General features: G+C 47.7%; 1 protein-coding gene across 1 annotated transcript in view; it reads right to left on the reverse strand.

Moving 5' to 3' along the window:
* LOC106805624 (tyrosine-protein phosphatase non-receptor type 4-like) overlaps nucleotides 1–21,552 on the reverse strand; it is a 141,883-nt gene that overhangs the window by 60,806 nt on the left and 59,525 nt on the right. Inside the window, exon 8 of the mRNA XM_014807308.1 lies at nucleotides 16,452–16,549. Within this exon, the coding sequence (XP_014662794.1) occupies nucleotides 16,452–16,549 (98 nt within the window). The remainder of the gene's footprint in view (nucleotides 1–16,451; nucleotides 16,550–21,552) is intronic.

Consider the following 21,552-nt stretch of genomic DNA (forward strand, 5'->3'; position numbering starts at 1 on the left):
GGGGGAGAAGCTGGTGGAGAAGGAGGAGGGGGAGAAGCTGGTGGAGAAGGAGGAGGGGGAGAAGCTGGTGGAGAATTAGATCGCATTAAGTGTCAACGGTCATTAACGTCATTAACGTCATTAACGCTTCAAGTGCCTGTGGTATCGCCGGCATCCAGTAGGCAGCTGTTTGAGTGGGTGTGGTGGTTTCCCTTGCACGTGCAGCATACTCTACGTAGAATAGCACCGCCTGCGCCGTGCTAATAGTCAAGTTCATTGTGTAATTTCGTTAACTTTTTGGGGGGATTAGGAAACCTATACATTTTCGGAATTTGTATAGTATAGGCAATCAGAAAACCAATGTTTACAATTTGCCGAAAGCATGCATGGCGGCCATCTTGGATTTTCAAAATGGTTGTTTTTCAATATCTCAGCATCCAGGTGGCCTAGAGTCATGATTTTAACGGGCTAAACATACATTTTCAAGGGCGACGAAGCCAGTGGTACAAGGTAAAATAAGCTAAACATAACTACAAAGCAGATTATCATATTCATTTTATTATAATAAATGTTCTAAATGGCTCAGAACTTCTACATGTAGCAAGTCAAACCTCTAGCATGTCTAGGCATCTTCTTGCACAACTAAACTTCAATATTATGATAGCATAACAAAATAAGTGTGATATAGCAAAATCTTTGATATATAGCAGAATCTTTACACATCATCATCATCACTGTCACTGGTCGGCAGCATGTCATTCCTAGAGTCATCATTCTAGCACTGAGTGCTGCACTGGCAGAGGTCTGTGCATGATAAGTTATTGGACCTGCAAGAGCATCGAAATGTTGAACAGTCTGCTCTGCACTGGCATCTCACCATCTCAATGATGGCCTTGGGGGCTGGAAGGACCTCAGTTGTGATTGGTTTCATCTGATCAGCTGCTGTGTCATTGTAGAAGCCATGCTGCAGCGGATCCAGGAACTGCTGCTGAGCAATGCTTGCCTGACCCCCTACTGTGGCCTGGATCTGGACTCTGTGGATGTGCTGCTTGAGAGCACCAAGGGTGGGCCATATGCTTGCAGAAAAAATTCGATCGCAGCTCAGGGATGCTCGCAATCTGGATGCCCTTTGGTGCGTATGCAGCACAGACGAATGTAGCCAGCATTGACAGCAGCTCTTCAGTGAGTTCAGCGGCATCTGAAAGCATCTGCAGAGCATTGATGACTTCTCCGCCTGCTTTGAGGTAGACTTGCAGCCAGGTTGCCTTGTCTATGCGAGAGAACCTCCCAGTGTTGTCTGCCCCCCTAAATGCGTGGAAGGCTGGCAAAGCCTTTGCTCTTTCTGGACCTAGATCTGTCCATCTGCACTTGAACCTCTCCGGAAGCCATCGACATAGACGTGTTTCTCAGCAGGTCATAATGTGCTATGACCAGCACCAGAACATCAGTGTCTGGGGAGAAGACCACCAACTCTGCATTAGGTGGGTTCCTCTGTGATGCCAGCACTGCATGGTAGATCAGCAGTGTGTCCGCCTCTTCGTGATTGTTGTCCTTGATTAGCAGCTCGCTATTGCTCCTAGTACGTCCTGCAGCAGATGTGATAACCAGCTTTGACGAGTCTTGGTTGTACTCCAGGGTTTTTGCTGCCAGATACTCAGTCCGATCAGCCTTCGTTTTGGCGTGGGGAAAGAACTGGCTCATTGGGTTGTGCTTGATGCTGGTGTCACCTCTGATCTGATATTGGATCAGATCCTTCCCTTGTCTCCATTTCTCCCTTGTGTTACTCTTCAGGGAATCAGCCTTGTATGTGTCAAACACCAGAATGATCTCATCACAGTCTCTTGTGAGCGACATCAGTCTGGTATTGAAGCATTCACTGAGGTCTTTGACTGTCACTACCGTGGCTGGTTTCTTTGTTAGCTTCTGCACGACCACCATACCGTCCACCAGTGCAATTTTTCGACTTGGATGAGGATCTTCAGTGGGTGTGCAGTCCATGGTTTCTGGATCCACTGCATCGCGCTGCAGAACACTTGCATCATGCAGCTGCTGCTGCTGATCTTCATCTGGTGGTTCTGCTGTTCCCAGCTTCTCAAGAAGGTGTATCAACTTTGCCTTGTCAATACATGGCAGCATTGCCTCGTTTGCCGCAAATAGTGCCCTCGGTGTCAACGTGAACTCATAGTTGCCGATGGCTTGTTTCTGGTCAATGTCTCGGTTTGACCTGGCAAAGACCATCAGCCTTCCATACAGATCCTTGGGCTCCTTCAGATCTACAGTCTTGTCTCTGAGTTTCACACTGGTTTTCTTGTTGCCAGATATGAACATCTTGTTGTTGTGTTTCTTCACTGGTGCCCAGAGGCTGACGTCCCCATTGATTCGCTCTGACACGTACTCTTCATACAACTTCTGTCCAGTGACATCAATGTTCAGAATCTGTGGCACATACTCGTCTGGGATGTAGGCATGGGTGATCAGATTGTGCAGCTGGTCACCTTCAGTGGCAAATGGATTGCCACGACTCAGGATCGCAGCCTTGATCTTGTCGATTGCGTCATGCTCCCTCTTGACTGCACTTGGTCTAAGGTCATGGTGCTTTGTAACCTTGCCAGCTTCCACTTCAAACTGACTCTTGAACTCGCTCGCATGACAGTTCTGGTGCAGCCATGAAGAACCTGTCTAGCGTTGGCATTGTTGAAGATGCCAATCAGTCCAGAGTGAACCTTCATCAGCTTGTTCAGATGTTCGCATGCGTGGTCTGCACCAATGGATACGAACAGGATCTCGCTCTTGGTGACGGATATGTTTCCAGCTTCCAGTTCCCTCCAGGTATTGGGGTGGTCTGTTCTCAGGTCATACATGTCTGCGATGTACCGAGGCCAGAGTCGCTTGTACTTGATCCGGTCCATAGCAAAGAACATCTTGCTCAGTGCTTCTCCAGCTTCGAGATGGAGCACCAGGTCAGCGTTTCGGGATGCCGCCACAAAGAACAGGATTGTCTCCACTCAATGTAGGTAGTTCATCATTGATTTGAACATGGCATTCTTGGATCTCTGGGCCTCCCAGTCCTTGAATGTCTTCAGCACTTCAGCATTGGTCAAGGCTTGAAGGAAGGTGATGTTGGCATGTTTCACGGATTCAGCCTTTGTGCATTTGTTAAAAAAAATAGTGAAAAAATAGGCAGCCATTTTGAAAATACAAGATGGCCGCTTTGTGGTTATGTTTAGCTTATTTTACTTTGTACCACTGGCTTCCTCACCCCTGAAAATGTATGTTTAGCCATTAAAATCATGACTCTAGGCCACCTGGATGCTGAGATATTGAGAAACACACATTTTGAAGGCAGCTGTTTCAAAAATCTAGGATGGCCGCCATGCATGCTTCCGGCAAATTGTAAACATTGGTTTTCTGATTGCCTATACTATACAGATTCCAAAAATGTATAGGTTCGCAAATCCCCCCAAAAAGTTCACGAAATTTAATATCTGGACATAGTGAACTTGACTATAAACGATAAAAAACATTTCGCCACTAGTTACGAGTCAGCAGGAGTGAAAAAAGCAAATTGTTTTCTAAATACGTTGTTATTCAAATTTAATTATTGTCAAAATGTTTTTTTATTCACTCCTGGTAATATATCACGCATTTTATGACCCTACATGATCTATACGCAACGACTTCGGTTACACGCAATTTCGCTCATCCGAAGTTTAGATACAAAATTTTGCACGCTCCACTCCATGAATCGCACGTGAAACATCCGTGATCGGGAAAATGCGCGCAAAACGGGCCGCAAATAATTTCTGCATCAAAACTTTCATCATTCTGTTGTCAAAATGTGTTTTTATTCACTCCTGGGAATATCAGTCACGCGATCTATGACCTTACATCTTGCAACTTACCTATATAATAACATAACCGCATTATTGTATTCCCCGAACGAAGTTCGTGGGGATACTATGGATTTGGCATCATCGCGCCGCCGCCGCCGCCGCCGCCGTAGAGATTTCCTTGTGAACGCTCTACCGGCTGCAGTTCTTCTCGGATCATCTTCAAATTTCGAATGAAGGTGCGTTATCGTAAAGCGAAGACACCTATCGTTTTTGGTGTGGGCGGAGTCATCGTTGCCATGGTAACATTTTTTGTTGAAATATTCTAGAACCTGTAACTTCTGCACTTTTTACTCGATTGTCATGAAATTAATATTTGATTAAAATTTAAATTTAAAAAAAAAAATTAAAAAATTAAATAAATAATAATATTTGTAAAAAAATATAAATAGATTAAAAAATATTTGTATTAAAATTTGTATTTCAATTTATGGCAACAGACATCTGCCCACCAAAAAACGCATTGCGTCTTCGCTGTTACATAACGCACCTTCATGCGGCCCCAAATTTGAAGATACCGCCGCACTCGCGGTCCTAACACACTGCCCCACCCGAGTCACTGCGACCTTTATTGTCACCTTTACCCTTATCTTGATTCATATATTCTCTTCCGCTCTTCTAACTCCAGCCCCTTAATAGACCTAGAGCGACTCAGACTCGCAGTTTATACATCTTGTGGCGAGAAGGTCATGCGACATACCAAAAACCACCACTGTGCCCTTGACGGTGTAGTTCGGACATTCACACGTCGACTGACATTTCTCTCTTCGCTTCGTAGGGTAACCAAATTGCCAGTATACTTCCAATTGGAGGGACACCAGTTGTCTAACAAACCTTTGTCTTGTACTTATTTAACTTACCTGCCTACTACGATCCTTACAGAGGATATTCCATTCATACTTAGATGCACGGGGGATACATGTAGTTGGCGACAACTGCCCGTTTCTAGTTAACATCCCGCGGTCTTTGTATACCGCCGGCACCGTGCTCTAAACTCGACTGAAATAGTGTACATTGCATTGGGATTCATGCTTCATGCACGCACTGAATTCTGCATGGACACTATTTCTCAATGTAAATGTTTAACAGAGTGTTTCTCTTTATTCACAGTCTCATAGAAAAATGGCGCGATAGCTATATGACACCGCGACAGAAAATGCGTTAACCAGTTCTAGGAATAGTGCGCAGTAATCGTATAACGCGATGTGAAGGCCATCTGACTCAACTCTGTCTCTCTGTCCCTCTCTATCTCTCACTCGAGCGCGCGCTCTCAGCTTCGACGCGCAGCGCTCTCTCTCTCTCTCTCCTCTCTCGCTCCTTCTCCTCTCTCTCTCTCATCTCTTCATCTCTCTCCCTCTCTTCCGTCTCCTCCATCTGCTCTCTCCATTGCAGTCTCTCTCTCATCAATCTCTCTCATCTCTCTCTCCTAAGTCTCTCTCTCTCACTCTACATCGTCGTCTCTCGCTCCTCGTCCTCTGCTCGCCCTCTTCTCTCTCTATCCATCCACACCGACCCCATTCCATCCATCCACCAGTGCCATTCCATCAAATCAAGTCAATCAATTAATCAATAAAAACATCAATCATCAATCAATCAATTCATCAAGCATCAATCAATTCAATTCAATCACATCAAATCAATCAATAACAATCAATCAAATACACATCAATCAATCAATTCAATCAATGCATCAATCAATAATCTAATACAATCAATCATCAATCAATCAATCATCCAGCATTCATTCATCTCAGTCCACGCGCATCCACCCACGCATCTCATCCATCCATACCATCCATTCCCATCCATCATCCATCCATCATCCATCCATTCCATCCCATCCATCCATCCATCCAATCCATCCATACCATCCATTCCATCCACCATCCATCGCGAGCCACCATAAACCATCCATTCCATCCAATACCATTCCATCCATCGCATCATGCCCATTCCATCCATCGTCCATCCGATCCAGTCCATCCATGCCATCCATCCATTTCCATACCATATCCATCCAATCCATCCAATCCATCCATCCCATCCATCCCATCCCAATCCATGCCATCCATCCAATCCAATCCATCCATCCATCCATTGGCCATTCTCTCTCTATCTTTCCACCATCCATACATCCACCAGCCATCCACCCACACACCCACCCACCCACCCATCCATGCATCCATCCATGCATCCATCCATCCATCCATCCATCCATCCATGCATCCATCCATCCATCCATCCATCCATGCATCCATCCATCCATCCATGCATCCATCCATCCATCCATCCATCCATTTTAGCTGTTTCAACCGCAAATGCAGATTTGTACGGAGACTTGAAATGATAAAATTTTACCTTATATATTTATACATACATACAAACAGTATACAACACTGATACAAACAATATACGTTCATACAAACAGCTGCATGTTTTGTCGAACCTATAAGTTTCTCTCTAATCTCTACCACCCGTTCGTTTCTACAGCAAGCGAGCAGTATAACATCAGCGTGGGCTACGGGGAGGAGGCGGAGGAGGAGAAGGGGGAGGCCACGAGGCGGGCCCTTCTCGCTACCGTGTTCGCCTGCATGGCCGTCGTCACGGCAGTCACTAACGGCTGGGTCATCTGCTGCCTACTATTCATCCCGAAACTCTGCAAGGTGAGTATATAGCTGCTGTGCAGTAGTTAAAGGGCCGGACACACTAGGCTATTAAATCGGGCGATGAAATCGCCCTGAAATCGCCTAGTGTGTCCACTCAATCGCCGACGATTTCATCGCCCGATTTCATCGCATAGATCAAAACGTTTTGATATTATCGGGCAATTTTGTCGCCCGATTTCATCGCCTACTATGTCCGGGGCCGGCGATAACATCGCCCGATTGTACAATTCATCAGCCAATCAGAGTTGTTCAATGATACTGACGTAATAGCGTGTTTCATTGTAGTACTGTCATGTCATGTAATAGCGATGCACCGCACGCACGCACGCATGTGTACGTGCACACGCACGCACGTGTACGTGCACACGCACGCACGTGTACCTGCACACACACGGCACGGTACGACACGCACGCACACATGCACCACGTGTACCTGCACACGCAACACACGCGCAGCCACGCACGCACGCACCGCGACAACGTGTACCGCTGCACACGCACGCAGGCACGTACGCAGCCACGCACGCGAGGCACGTACGCAGGCACGCACGCACGCACAGCAGTTGAACGTGCACACCACACAGCAGCGAGGGCACGTACGCACGCAACGCATGCACGCAGGTGAACGTGCACACGCACGCACGCACACGACGCACGCACGCACGCATGTACGCACGTGTAAGTGCACACGCACGCACGCACGGCACGAACGCACGTGTACGTACACACGCACGCACGCACGCACGGTGTACTTGCACACAGCACGCACGCACGCACGTATACTGCACAACGCACACACGCACGCACACACGCACGCATGCACGCACGTTTATACAACACAACGCACGCACGCATGAATGCACGCAGGTGTACGTGCACAACGTACGCACGCACGTCTACGTGCACATGCATGCACAGACTTATTCACCCGCGATTTAAATCGCCCGATTTAATGCGCCTAGTGTGTCCACTCGACTCGCACGATAGAATCGGCGGATGTGCGCCCGATTTTACCGCCGATTTAATCGCTAGTGTGTCCGGCCCCTAAAAAGAGCATGTAACACTACTCCATAAATAACTGACTGGCGATATATAGCAATATATAAGACTATATATATATATATATAATCATATTATCAGGAGTTAATAGAGACAAGTTTTTCTCATTAACTCCTGATATTATGTGTGTGTGTGGTGTGGTGTCGTGCGTGCGTGCGTGGTGCGATGTGCGTGGCGTGCGTGCGTGCGGTCGTGCGGCGTGCGTGTTGGTGTTGGTGCGCGTGTTGGCATGTGTGTGCGCGTGCGTGCGTGTGTCTGTGTGCGTGCGTGCGTGTGGGTGCGTGTGTGTGTGTGTGTGTGTGTGTGTGTGTGTGTGCGCGCGCGTGCGTGCGTGCGTACGTGCGTGTTGTGTGTGCCTGCGTGTTTGCAGTGTGTTGTGCGCGTGCGTGCGTGCGTGCGTGTGTGTCTGTGTGTGCTGTATATATATATATATATATATATATATATATATGTTGCAACACCTAAGCGCAACCTGCAGACTCGACAAAAATTAAGACTGCCCGACGTCCAAGAAAACGAGAAACAGAACCCCCGGGCCTCACTCTCGCCCAACCTGAGGCACTACACCTCAATTAGTTAAGCGACCCTTCGAAATTTAGCACATTGATGTGAAACACCCTTGTTCCTGGCCCGGTCGCCAGCTTTCCTGGTTAATTACACTTTCTACGATTGCTTATGAGTGTGATGTTGTCACATCTAACTATATATCCACCTATTCTCTATTAGGAATCTGGGAGTCATCCTATATAGTTACTAATGCGTATTACTGTTGTCGCCTCTATTAGATAGAGTGTCACTAAGGACTAATAACGCCGTCAATAATGTCATTTCCGAACGACCTTGAGCTTGTTATTAGTCGCCCAGGTGTCCTTATTATCCTGCTGCCGCTCTTATTTCCCTCGCGATCTACATCTCTATGTTGCCTAATACAACTCTGTGGTTTTGCTATATTATATATGCGACAATCGCTTAGGCACACTTCTAACGACACCTACGACATCACAATACGCACAAGACGTAATAGACGTAATGACGATACTGACGTAATAGCGATGTCTCATGTTAGTATGTCATGTCATGTAATAGCGATGCACGCACGCCGCACGCACGCACGCATGTGAACGTGCAGCACGCACGCACGTGTATGCACACGCATCGCACGTGTACCTGCACACACACGCACGTACGAACGCACGCACACATGCACACACGTGTGACCTGCCACACGCACACACGCACGCACGCACAGAACGTGTACCTGTCACACGCACGCAGGCACGTACGCAGGCACGGCACGCAGGCACGTACACGCGGCACGCACGCACGCACGCACGCAGTGAACGTGCACACGCACACTAAGGCACGTACGCACGCACGCATGCACGCAGGTGACGTGCACACCGACGCACGCACACCACGCACGCACACACGCACGCTCGCACGCATGTACGCACGTGTAAGTGCACACGACACGCACGCACGAAGCACGAACCACGTGTACGTACACAGCACGCACGCACGCACGTGTACTTGCCCACGCACGCACGCACGGGCAGCACGTATACGTGCACACGCGACACACACGCACGCACACACGCACGCATGCACGCACGTTACATACACACGCACGCAACGCATGAATGCACGCAGGTGTACGTGCACACGTACGCACGCACGTCTACGTGCACATCGCATGCACGACTATTCACAACGTGCCGTGCGTGGCGTGCGTCAGCGTAGCGTGTTTGTGGTTGCCTGCGGTTGCATTGTGTGCGCGTGCGTGGCGCGGGGTGCGATGGCGTGCGTGTGTGTCTGTGTCGTCGTATATATATAATGATATATATATAATATAATATATAATATGTTGCAACACCTAAAAGGCGCAACACTGCAGATCTCGACAACAAACATAAGACTGCCGACGTCCAAAAAACGAGAAATCAGAACCACCGGCCTCAGCTCTCGCACACTCTGAGGCAGCTACACTTCAATTAGTTTAAGCGACTCCGTTCGAATTTAGCACATTGATTGTGAAACACCCTTGTTCCTGGCCGGTCCGCGCAAGCTTCCTGGTTTAATTACACTTTCTACGCGATTGCTTAATTGAGGTGGATGTTGTCCAGCATCTAAGACCTATTATTTCCACCATATTCTCATATATGGAATTCTGGCAGTCATCCTATATAGTTTACTAATAGTAATATACTGGTTTCGCCTCTATTAGATAAAGAGTGTACTAGTAAGGACTAATAACGCCGAGTCAATAATGTCATTTCCGAGACGACCTTATGAGCTTGTTATTAGCGCCAGGCTGTCCTTTATATCGTGCTGCCGGCTCAGATTATTTCCCTCGCGATGCTAGCATGCATCTAGGTTGCCTAATACAACTCTGTGGTTTTGCTATATTATATATGCGACAATCGCTTAGGCACCACTTCTAACGAACGTACGACATCGACAATACGGCACAAGACTCGATTATTATGGTTTATTAAGCTGTTTGCTTCGGTATTGTTAGGTTATTTTATTTTTTATTTTAGTATTTAAAGTTTGGCTACGGTGGCTTAGTTATTTATTTCATTTACCCGTTAATGTTTTCAGTCAGCGACACAAACCTGCAGTCAATAATTGTATAATACACACACACGGCCAGCAGCGCACGCACTCAGTCCCACGCACGCACGCACGGTCGGGGCGGCGCAGCGGCAACACACACACGACACACACAGCAACACGACACTCTCACTCACCACACACACCACATCACTAGGCCTATATATATTTAAGGTATGACGGAGCATTCCATGCGCCTAAACATAATCAACTGTCCAACTAAATAGTAACATTACGAATTGCTAGTGGAATTTGACAGGCTCCTTCAAAGGGGATGAAGGCACCGACGACGAATGCAGTCTGACTCTGATGTACATATGAACACGTAACACGTAGCAGTCAACACATGAGGCGTTCCTTCCTCTTATCTAGTGGGCAGTGTCAACAGGGCGGGGGTATCAGTCGATATTTCTTAATGCAACGAGGAAGTAGTTTAATGGAATATATATATATAGTATATATATATGTATATATATATAGTATGTATGTATATGTAATGTATATATATATATATATATATTTATTTATTTATATATATAGCGCGTGTACGTTGTGTGTATTGTGCAGTGTGTGCTGTGTATTGCGTACACAAACAAAGGTGCAAGTAGACAGAACCGTCACGATAAAGCAGAGAACACTGCGTGAGTGCGTGCATGCGTGCGTGCGTGCGTGCGTCGGTAGATAATTAAATATGTGTGCGCGAGTGCGTTTGTGAAATCTAATAATCAATATCGCATTAAGCAATATTTGTGTGCGCCGTTTGCGAGAAGCATCTAGTCTTCTAGCGCTTCTCTAGAGGTTCTAATTACCATTCGAATGTCATGGTCGAAAGAACCAGCCGCCTATGTACACAAACATCGTTAACACATTTACTTTCTGGTGCCCGTCCTCGGAACATTACAATTGATATTTTATCTCGAAAGTGATTTCGGTGCTAACAAATTCTTGGAAACACGAGGGGTTTCTATCATGCGGACGTCGCTTCTCGTTGGGCAACGAGAGATCATAATCGTGTTTCAAAATCCGGCGCCTGTGGCGTAGCACTTAAAGGCAGAATGTGCACGAGAAGCTGTGAGGGTCCACATATGATCACGAGTTGGATTCTTAACTAGAGTTAGGTAGGTTTAAGCAAGATTGAAGCCTAAATGTACATTATAATTATTATAATTTCAGTCTGATGTGTATATGTCATAAACCGTAAACAAAAAGATCACTGAAATGAAGTAAATATCATAGTTATTAGTCATATTCATAGTTAAATGAAGTGAATGTCTGTGGCTATATGTTATTTAAAAGTCTGTTTTATCAGTTAGCTAATACTAGAACACATCAACTCCCATATTATTCCACAAGTGGGTTCAGGAACAACATTCGTCTTGAATATCTGCGACCATATATATATACATATATGGTCGCAGATATTGTGTTATATTGTGTTTTATATTTTGTTATAAATGCCTAGAGAATGTGAAGTGATTTCCTTCGGCTTGGACAATTAAGTCACGCCAACATTAAATGGCAAAAGTTTTAGGGCAATCCACACATGTGCCTCTCAATTAGGTACTCAATTATCCCTCTCTCTCTCCCTCTCTTCCTCCTCTCTTTTTTTCTCCCTCTCTTCCTCCTCGATCTTTCTTTCTCCCTCTTTTTCTTCTCTCTCTCTCTGTATCCTTGTCTTCTCTCTCGCTCCTCTTTCTATCTCTATCTCTCTCTTTCTCTCTCTCCCTCCCCCCATCGTTCTATGATATATCTATCTGTCGATCTGTCGTGCAGGTACGCGACTTCTACATCTTCAACCTGGCGCTGTGTGACTTCATGGTCGGCGCCATCATGATGCCCATGTCGGGCATGAACGCGCTGCTCGGCTACCGCTGGCCGTTCAGCCGCGCCGCCTGCAAGCTCATTCTCGTCTGGGACTACACGCTCGTCACCGAGGGCATGCTCACCATAATCCTCATCAGCTGGCAGCGCTACCGCGCCGTCACGCGGCCGACCAGCGCCGCGCCGCGCCGCGCCGGCACCGCCGGCATCATCGTCGCGTCGTGGGTGGTCGCGGCGGCCGTGTACGGGCCGGCGCTCGTCGGCTGGGACGCGTGGCGCGGCTACTCGATCGTCGCGCCGGGCCATTGCCGCGCCGAGTTCGTCGACAGCTTTGAGTACATGCTGGCGACGGGCCTGCTCGCCTTCCTGCTGCCGCTCGTCGCCATCACCTACTTCTACGCGCGCATCTACAACAGCGTGTGGCGCAGCGGCCTGATCGCCGCCGCCGCCGCCGCGTCCCGCACGCTGCACCGCGCCGCCAACGACGTGCATCCCGTGGCGCCGCCGCCAAAACCCGCGCAGCTACCTGCCGACATGAAGCAGCGACTCGCCGTGCCGAAGAGAAGCAGTGGCTTGACGGTGAAGCCCGCCGTGACGAAGCCTGCTGCTGCGGTCGGAGCTGGCATCAGTCGTGCAGCGCCACCGTACCGCCCCTATCAGCCGCAGCCAGCGTGGGGCCCAGCCGCCCACAACCCGCTCCTTCTTCCTCTACACGCCGAAGAAGACACGACAGATGACCCTCGTGTGATGGCGTACGCGATCACTATGGTAAAGCACCACGTGGAACCTGCCACCGCGGGTAAGCACTACATGACAACGACCAGCAATTCAGCCGACCAGGGGGGCAGCACCCACCGTCCGACCACGACAACTGGCACCACAGCGGATACTGGCACCAACCGTCCGACCACGACAACTGGCACCACAGCGGTTACTGGCACCAACCGTCCGACCACGACAACTGGCACCACAGCGGTTACTGGCACCCGCAATCCGATCATTAACACGGCAGCTGACCGTCACCTCGCACCGAACACTGCCACCACCGACGACCAGCCGTGCAGGACTCCCAGCAGCATCGCCGACGCCCACGCCACCGTCACCGCCGCCGGCCGAGACAGCCCCGCGACCCCGACTGTCGCCGTCCACCAGGGAGAGCCGGCGTGCTTCTCCGAGACGTCGACAGCGTTGTCACTCGTCGACCAAGTCCGTTTGGCACGCAACCGCCAGGTGGCGCTGTCGACGGCGCTGCTCATTGGCGTCTTCGTCATCTGCTGGATACCGTACAGCATCTATGCGGTCATCGTCTCGCTGCAGCCGGCGTACATGCATGACACGCTCTACACGACCGCCTACTGGCTCGTCTACGCTAACTCGATCGTCAACCCGTGGGTGTACGCTGCCATCGCCGACAGGTTTGGCTTCCGCAAGCTGTGGGCCAGTGCACTGCGATGCTGCTGCTGCAGCGACGAGTAGCTGCAATGAAGCAGCCACGGATATGTTTGGCTTCAGGTAGTAACTGCGACAAAGCAATCAGGAACAACATGTTTGGCTTCAGGTAGTAACTGCGACAAAGCGATCACGAACAACATGTTTGGCTTCAGGTAGTAACTGCGACGAAGCAATCAGGAACAACATGTTTGGCTTCGGGTAGTAACTGCGACAAAGCGATCACGAACAACATGTTTGGCTTCAGGTAGTAGCTGCAACAAAGCGATCAGGAACAACATGTTTGGCTTCTGGTACTAGCTGCGATGAAGCGATCAGGAACAACATGTTTGGCTTCTGGTACTAGCTGCAATGAAGCGATCAGGAACAACATGCTTGGCTTCAGGTAGTAGTTGGTGCCGGCGCGATGTGATTGACTGTCCGTCCAATTCGGGGAATGTTTAACTGACCAAAAATGCATGCTATGTTGTGCGCATGTAAAGTAATGTATTCGCATCAAATAATGAGTGTTGTATCCATAACATGTTCAACTTAATATCGTGCTTATTGTATCCACACACAACAACTAGTCGTGAAAATAGCTCTCAATGATTCCCCATGGAGAGGAGCAGGAAAACAGACAGGGGAGAAAAGTAGTAGAGGTAGAGACAGGGGATAGAGGGAAACAGGGAAGAGGGGAGGAAGGGGCAGGGGGTGGAAGGGAGAGCAATGGAGGTTAAAGAAGAGGCTGATGCGAAGGATAAGAGAGAAGGGTTGCATATACATCTCGCCAACGCATATCCGAGTTTTTTTCTCTCATGAAGGGACAGCCAGTACGGCATTACCACAAACCGTAATCCTTGCCGAAAAATGATGAGGTGTCAACTCGATTCAAAATGATGCCCTTTGGTGGCTTCCCTGACACGCACTCATGCAATTTACCATTCCACACTCCAGGCATTGTTCCTACCTGCCACCCACCCACTCACTATCCATAATCTGTGTCGATGCAAGACTGCTAGCAGCAATGGCACAGTATATGTAGCACAATATATGAGGTTTTGACACTTCTCTATTAGCCACTCATCTCACTTTGCTGATTACAACTGTCAATACATGTCAGATATAGGATGCCTGTCTATTGTATGTCCGTATATGTCACCATAATTATCTCTATTATCTATAATTATCTATAATTATCTCTATTAGCCACTCCTGATTTCATAGCCACAAGGCTAGGGTTAAAGTTAGGGATAGAGTATGGTAGTATGAGGTAGTTATGGTTTCAGTGCTGGTTTAGCGTTAAGAGTAAAGACAAGGATTTAGGATAGAAGGTGGTTTGGATTGAGGAGATAGTAAAGGTTATGGTTTGCATTAGTGGGAAGGATAGGTTATCAAATGTGTTGATGGTTACAAACTGGCATGTACAGGTGCGTTAACGTGTTGAACTGGCATGTACAGGTGCGTTAACGTGTTGAACTGGTGTGTAAACACCGACCGATTTCGCAGGGTTGGTTTGCTTTACAATGATGTTTGTAGTACAACACACAATAGAATTGGATGACTATTACAGATATATTATTTGATGGTTATATTATATATTCTTATACATGTAATAACTGTGCTCAACTATATCATACACGTAGATAAAAAACAGAAGTATGTTTGCCTTAAAACAGGTACAGATATATATAATATCAGAATTAGATAATAGGGTCCCTATTATCTACTTCTGATAATATATAATATAGTATTATAGTAGACTGACTTATTTTTGCTATTATGTATAGACAAAAATAAATTATGGATAAAAATGAGGGGCAGGGGGGCAAAAGGCTTACGTGGTTTTTACAGGGAAACCCTACACATTATCCGACATACTGACTGGTGTGGCCCTTAAACCTCTGGATATTTACTCTTATTACGCATCACACATTTTTGGAACTATACTTCCTTAATGATTGTATGATGTTACTAGAACCTCTGTACTTGTGACACTCCACGATAATAAAATAATGGGAACATAATTTGTGTGCATCTCGTCTGTTTTAAGTTTTTGTCCCATTCAGCGTCGACCTCAGTCCTTCTCGATCTCTCATTCATTCCCTTTTGAATCCTCACTCACTCTTAATCAATCTCTCCCTCACCCACAATCAATCCCTCCCCTCACTCCCTTCTAATTACAAACGAACGACTCTACCAAATTACACACACAGAACCTTTGGGAAATATAATTAAAAGAAGAGGATGGACTTGGCTCAGTCATGTCGCCCAGATGGAAGGAGGTGCCATAACGAAAACGGCACTTAGCTGAACGCCAGACAGGAGAAGAAGGGAAAGACCCAAGGAGACCTGGAGAAGGACCATCGAGAAGGAGATGCGGATGTGTGACCTGTCATGGGCCACACTGAGGCCATGCAGTAGCAGTAGACCAACGACGTTGGAGATCTCTTGTCACTGCCTTATGTGCCATCTAGGCACCTATGAGGGATAACTACAGGGGTAGAAATTAACTTTTGAACACGGGAGTCCAACAGACTCCCTACCCTCAAAAAGAGGGAGTCCGCAGTCTGAGGTTCAAAATTAAAGATATTAACAATAACGCATGTGCTTATTTTTAAGATTCATGCGGTTGCACGTCTGTCAAATTTTCTTTCGATATTAGCTGAAAAAATATGATATTTCCACGAGGCCATGCTCTGGAACGAACTAGGTAGTATGTCAGAATTTTCAGGTAGTCACACGGACTCCTGCATATGTCAAATCAGGAAGTCCGACAGTAAATCGGGGCGTATTTGACTCTGGACTCCCGTTAATTTCGCACCCTGTAATTAACTAACCAACTCCCTTCTAATAAATCCATAATAGCATTTCTCATATCCTCTGCTATACTAGAGGGGAGAAATGTGACATTTTTATGTATATGAACTTATGATCCTGAAGGAGAGTATCATTTTAATATAAAGGTGACAGAAAACCAAGCAATCCTACTTACATTGCGCTGCATAGCCTGCTAGGAGAGCAGCCGTGCTGGTAGGACAGACGAGTACGTTTCGCAAAATGTCTTGCTTCAGTTGCAGAAAGAAAAAATACCTGAAAAGAGACGATACACAAATGTCACAAGCATAGGTGTAGGTACTTAGGTGTATTAGATCAGTCACGTGCACGCACACACTAACGCACGCAGGCTCGCACGCACGCATGCACACACACAGTCACATGCTCATGGACAAACGGGGGGGGGGGGTCACGCACGTGCATTCTTATGCGGTTCAGCTTCTATTACAAACCATTGAAAATCAAATACACGTACACCATTGAAAATTGGATCAGTTGGTCCAACTTTGTCTAGAGCCTTACCTAAAATGGTTTCAGGGAACATAAAATATAGCTGGAAGGGAACGACTCATCTATAATGCGCCGATTGCATTGATTTGTTTTAATATTGCAAACATATATTATTGATTAATTAACGGTGTAACTCAGTAACATGATAATGCTGAGATGAGAAGGAAGTTCAGAACAAGAATTAGCACGCCGAACAGAGAACATCTGGATGCAGCACTGATTGCAGGAACATACTGGCCGGTCAAAAGCCTACCCGACCTCCTGGCTGCAAATGTACTACAGTAAAACTCGCATAAGTCGGCACTTTTAGGACCAGTATTTTTGTGCCGACTTACGAAAATGACGATAAGTAAGTCATCATTTTGTCGACTTATGTGTAAGTCGCCAAAATGACGACTTATGCATGTATATCCAGGTCTCCACGCTTATTTTCAGATCCCATCTGGTTGTCCTGTCAGGCAACAAGAAGAAATTTTTACTTGTGCGAATTTTGGTTTTACTTGTCCAAAATTTACTTGCAATCTAGAGCCGTTAAGGTACATTTTTAGTTCAGTGCCTATCATATTACAGTAGTAATGAAATTCACACGTTTATTTTTGCGTGCCGATTGCAGCTTTTTTCTCAATTCCATGAGAGTTTTGCTGTACATTAACTTCATTGACAGTGACTGTGCGTGCACATTTGGGGCCGAGAAACCCCTTAATTCCTTAGCAAGAAAAAATCTGTAAGTGCAAATTTAATATACAACATTCAGTGGTCATAACTTAATTCTGGGCAAATCTCCATAACCCAAGTTACAGTAACGTATAACACACTTAAACTCTACCCTTGAATTTCCCACCCAGACAGACAACACTCGTAACCATGGTAACCATTTTCTCTCCCTTAATTACTAGACCACCGACATAAAAGTGTGTTCCGAAGAGAAAGCAGAAGTTAAGTTGATGGGATTTCCATGTATGGTACCTACTGCACTATATATGAATATATATGTGTATAAATGCAGGCGTACACTCGGACTTATTGGCCATAAGTAATATTATGATATTATTATAATACATAGCCTGCATTTGTATAATGCTGTGCCAGGTATTTTATGTATTGGTTTATATCATTTATTTATTATTATATCAAATTAAGGTTACACTGAAACAAAGGTTTGGTAAATATATAGGTAGGTTAAAACACTTTTGCCGGAAAAATGTGTTGTGTTAAATTACATTGGGAAGGAAGCAATCTCCTTTTTATCTATGGTTAATAAACCACATCTGTAATATAGAATAAATAATTTCGTCAACACACAATGGGACCGAGGACCATTCTAACAACCATTGCAGGGGATGACATAATCAGATTGGTGTACTAAAAACCTAGTGAGTTGCTAAAATGAGATATTTTGAGAACGCATGTAGCAGAGGATATGGGAGGATGAAGAGGAGAAGATAGGGAGAAATTGGAGGAGTGAGCTAGCAAAGAGAGGTGGGAGAGAAGAAGGGTAGCGGAGGGAGGTGGCAGATAAGAATGGAGAAGGGAGGCGGGAAAAGACGGAGTAAGAAGGTACATGACGATCCGAGGACGGAGACACGACATCCGACGCGACATTCCGAGGAGGGAGGAGGAGAGGGTGGAGAGGAAGAAGAAGGAGGAAGCTGCAGTATACCGAGGTTTACTACTTGTGATAAACTTTCCTTAGACCACATGTCCTGTGACCAATTTTCCTATCAGCACCATGCACGTCTTCTTAAAATATAGGAAACCTGTCATTTTCGCCATGCCCTTCCGATATGTGACTATATTTCACCACTTAGTATATACCAAATATCTAGAGCATTGGGTCAATTCATTTAAATCTGCACTGCAATTTTGCGTTTTACTGGCCCTACAGCTGTTAATATAATAACAGGGGTATATAAAACATAACACTGTTAAGTTAATATACCCTATTTCTTCACAACCCCTTGACCTATGCCACTCGACTCTAGATTCGACCATCACATGTCGTTTCAGTTTACCTCCTACATCGCGAATATCAACACGGTTAGTCGTCATTTAGACATGCACAGGTATTGTAGACGCCCCACGAAGCGACTGACAACAGACACGCAAGCAACATTGAGTTCATTTGAGCCATCGCTGGTATGATCAAACACATAATACCCAATCACGACACAGGATTTCGTCCCCACATAACAGACGGCCGCACGTTTCACTTATACCTTATTATAGAACTAAGTAATTGGTCGGAACAACATCGACTGCTAAAAACATCAAACACTGTAGGGTTTCTAAGTGGAATCACATTATGACGTTGTCTGTGCGGTATTACCTTCAAGAGATAATATCCGTTTGCTGACAATGGAGTAAATTACAGGGACACGCTCACGCACACACGAACGTACATGTGTCTCTCTTAATCCACCTCAGCTCTCTCCACCCAGCCTTGTGACACTATCACATACACCACACACCATTACACTCCACCCCTCCCTATAATACTGCCTCTCCCCACCCCACACCACCCTATCATACCACCTCTCCCCACCTCACGCCACCCTATCATACCACCTCTCCCCACACCACCCTATCATACCACCTCTCCCCACCCCACGCCACCCTATCATACCACCTCTCCCCACACCACCCTATCATACCACCTCTCCCCACCCCACACCACCCTATCATACCACCTCTCCCCACACCACCCTATCATACGCACCTCATCACCCACACCACCCTATCATACCAACCTCTCGCCCACCCACACCACCCTATCATACCACCTCTCCCCACCCCCACACCACCCTATCACACCACCTCTCCCCACCCCACACCACCCTATCATACTACCTCTCCCCATCTCACACCACCCTATAATACCACCTCTCCCCACCCCACACCACCCTATCATACCACCTCTCCCCACCCATGCCTATCATATCCACCTCTCCCCCACCCCAGCACCACCCTATCATACCAACCCTCCCACACACACCAACCACCTATCATACCACCTCTCCCCACCCGCCACACCAGGCCTTATCATACCATCTCTCCCCCGCACCCCACAACCACTCACATATCATACCACCTCTCCCACACCCAGCACCACCTTAATCAATACACCTCTCCCCACCACACCATCTCCTATCTAATACCACCTGCTCCCCACCCCATACACCCTATCATACCACCTCTCCCCACACCCACACCACCCGATCATACCACCTCTCCCCACACCACCCAATCATCATCCGGCCTCTCCCCACCACATCGACCCTATCAACCACCTCTCCCACCCCACACCCCTCTCCCCACCACCGCCACCCTATCATACACCTTCTCGGCCCACCCCACACACCCATCATACACCTCTCCCCACACCAACACCACCGCTATCATATCCACCTCTCCCCACCCCACATCCACCTAAATAACCAACCCCCCTCCCCCACACCACCCTATCATACCACCTCTCCCCACCCCACACCACCCTATCATACCACCTCTCCCCACCCCACACACCCTATCATACACCTCTCCCACCCCACACCACCAATCATACCACCTCTCCCCACACCACACCACCCTATCAACCACTCTCCCACCCACCACCACCCATATACCACCTCTCCCGCACGCCCACACCAACCTATCATACCACTCTCCCCACCCCACACCACCCTATCATAAACCACGCTCTCCCCACCCACACCACCTATCACACCACCTCCTCCGCCACCCCACACACCCTATCATACTTACCCTCTCCCCATCTCACACCACCCTAAATACCACCCTCCCGCACCACCACACACCTATCATACCACCTCTCCCCACACCACACCACACCTTATCACATACCACCTCTCCCCACCCCACAGCCACCTACATACCCCCTCTCGCCCACCCCACCGCCACCCTATCATAACCACCTCTCCCCACCCACACCACCCTAATCATACCACTCTCCCCACACACACACCACCTATATTACCACCTCTCCCGCACACCACACCATCCGTCATCACTACCACCTCTCCGCACCTCCACACCACCTATCATACCACCTCTCCCCACCCCACACCACCCTATCATACCACCTCTCCCCACACCACCCTATCATACCATCTCCCCACCCCACACCACCCTTAGCTATCATACCACCTCATTCCTTCACTTCCTCACACCACCCTATCATACCAGCCTCCCTCCACAACCACCCTATCATACACCATCCCGCCACCCCACAACCACCCTATCATACCACCTTCCCACCCCACACCACCCACATACCACCTCTCCCACCCCACACCACCCTACAACACCTCTCCACACCACCCTATCACTACCACTCTCCCCACCCCACACCACCCTATCATACCATACCACCTCTCCCCACCCCACGCACCACTATCTATCCACCCTCCCCACCCCACACCACCCTATCATACCTACCTCTCCCCATCTCACACCACCCCTAGTAATAGCCCCTCTCCCCACCCCACACCACCCTATCATACCACCTCTCCCCACACCACACCACCCTATCATACCACCTCTCCCCACTCCACGACACACCCTATCATACCACCTCTCCCCACCCCACACCACCCTCATCATACCACCTCTCCCCACACCAACCACCCTATCATACCAACCTCTCCCCACCCCACACCACCTAACCTTCACACCCTCATCCACCCCACAACAACCTATCTCATCTCCCCACCCCACACACCCTATCATAA

The sequence above is a fragment of the Priapulus caudatus genome, unplaced genomic scaffold (assembly GCF_000485595.1).
Source record: "Priapulus caudatus unplaced genomic scaffold, Priapulus_caudatus-5.0.1 Scaffold121, whole genome shotgun sequence".
NCBI lineage: Eukaryota > Metazoa > Priapulida > Priapulimorpha > Priapulimorphida > Priapulidae > Priapulus > Priapulus caudatus.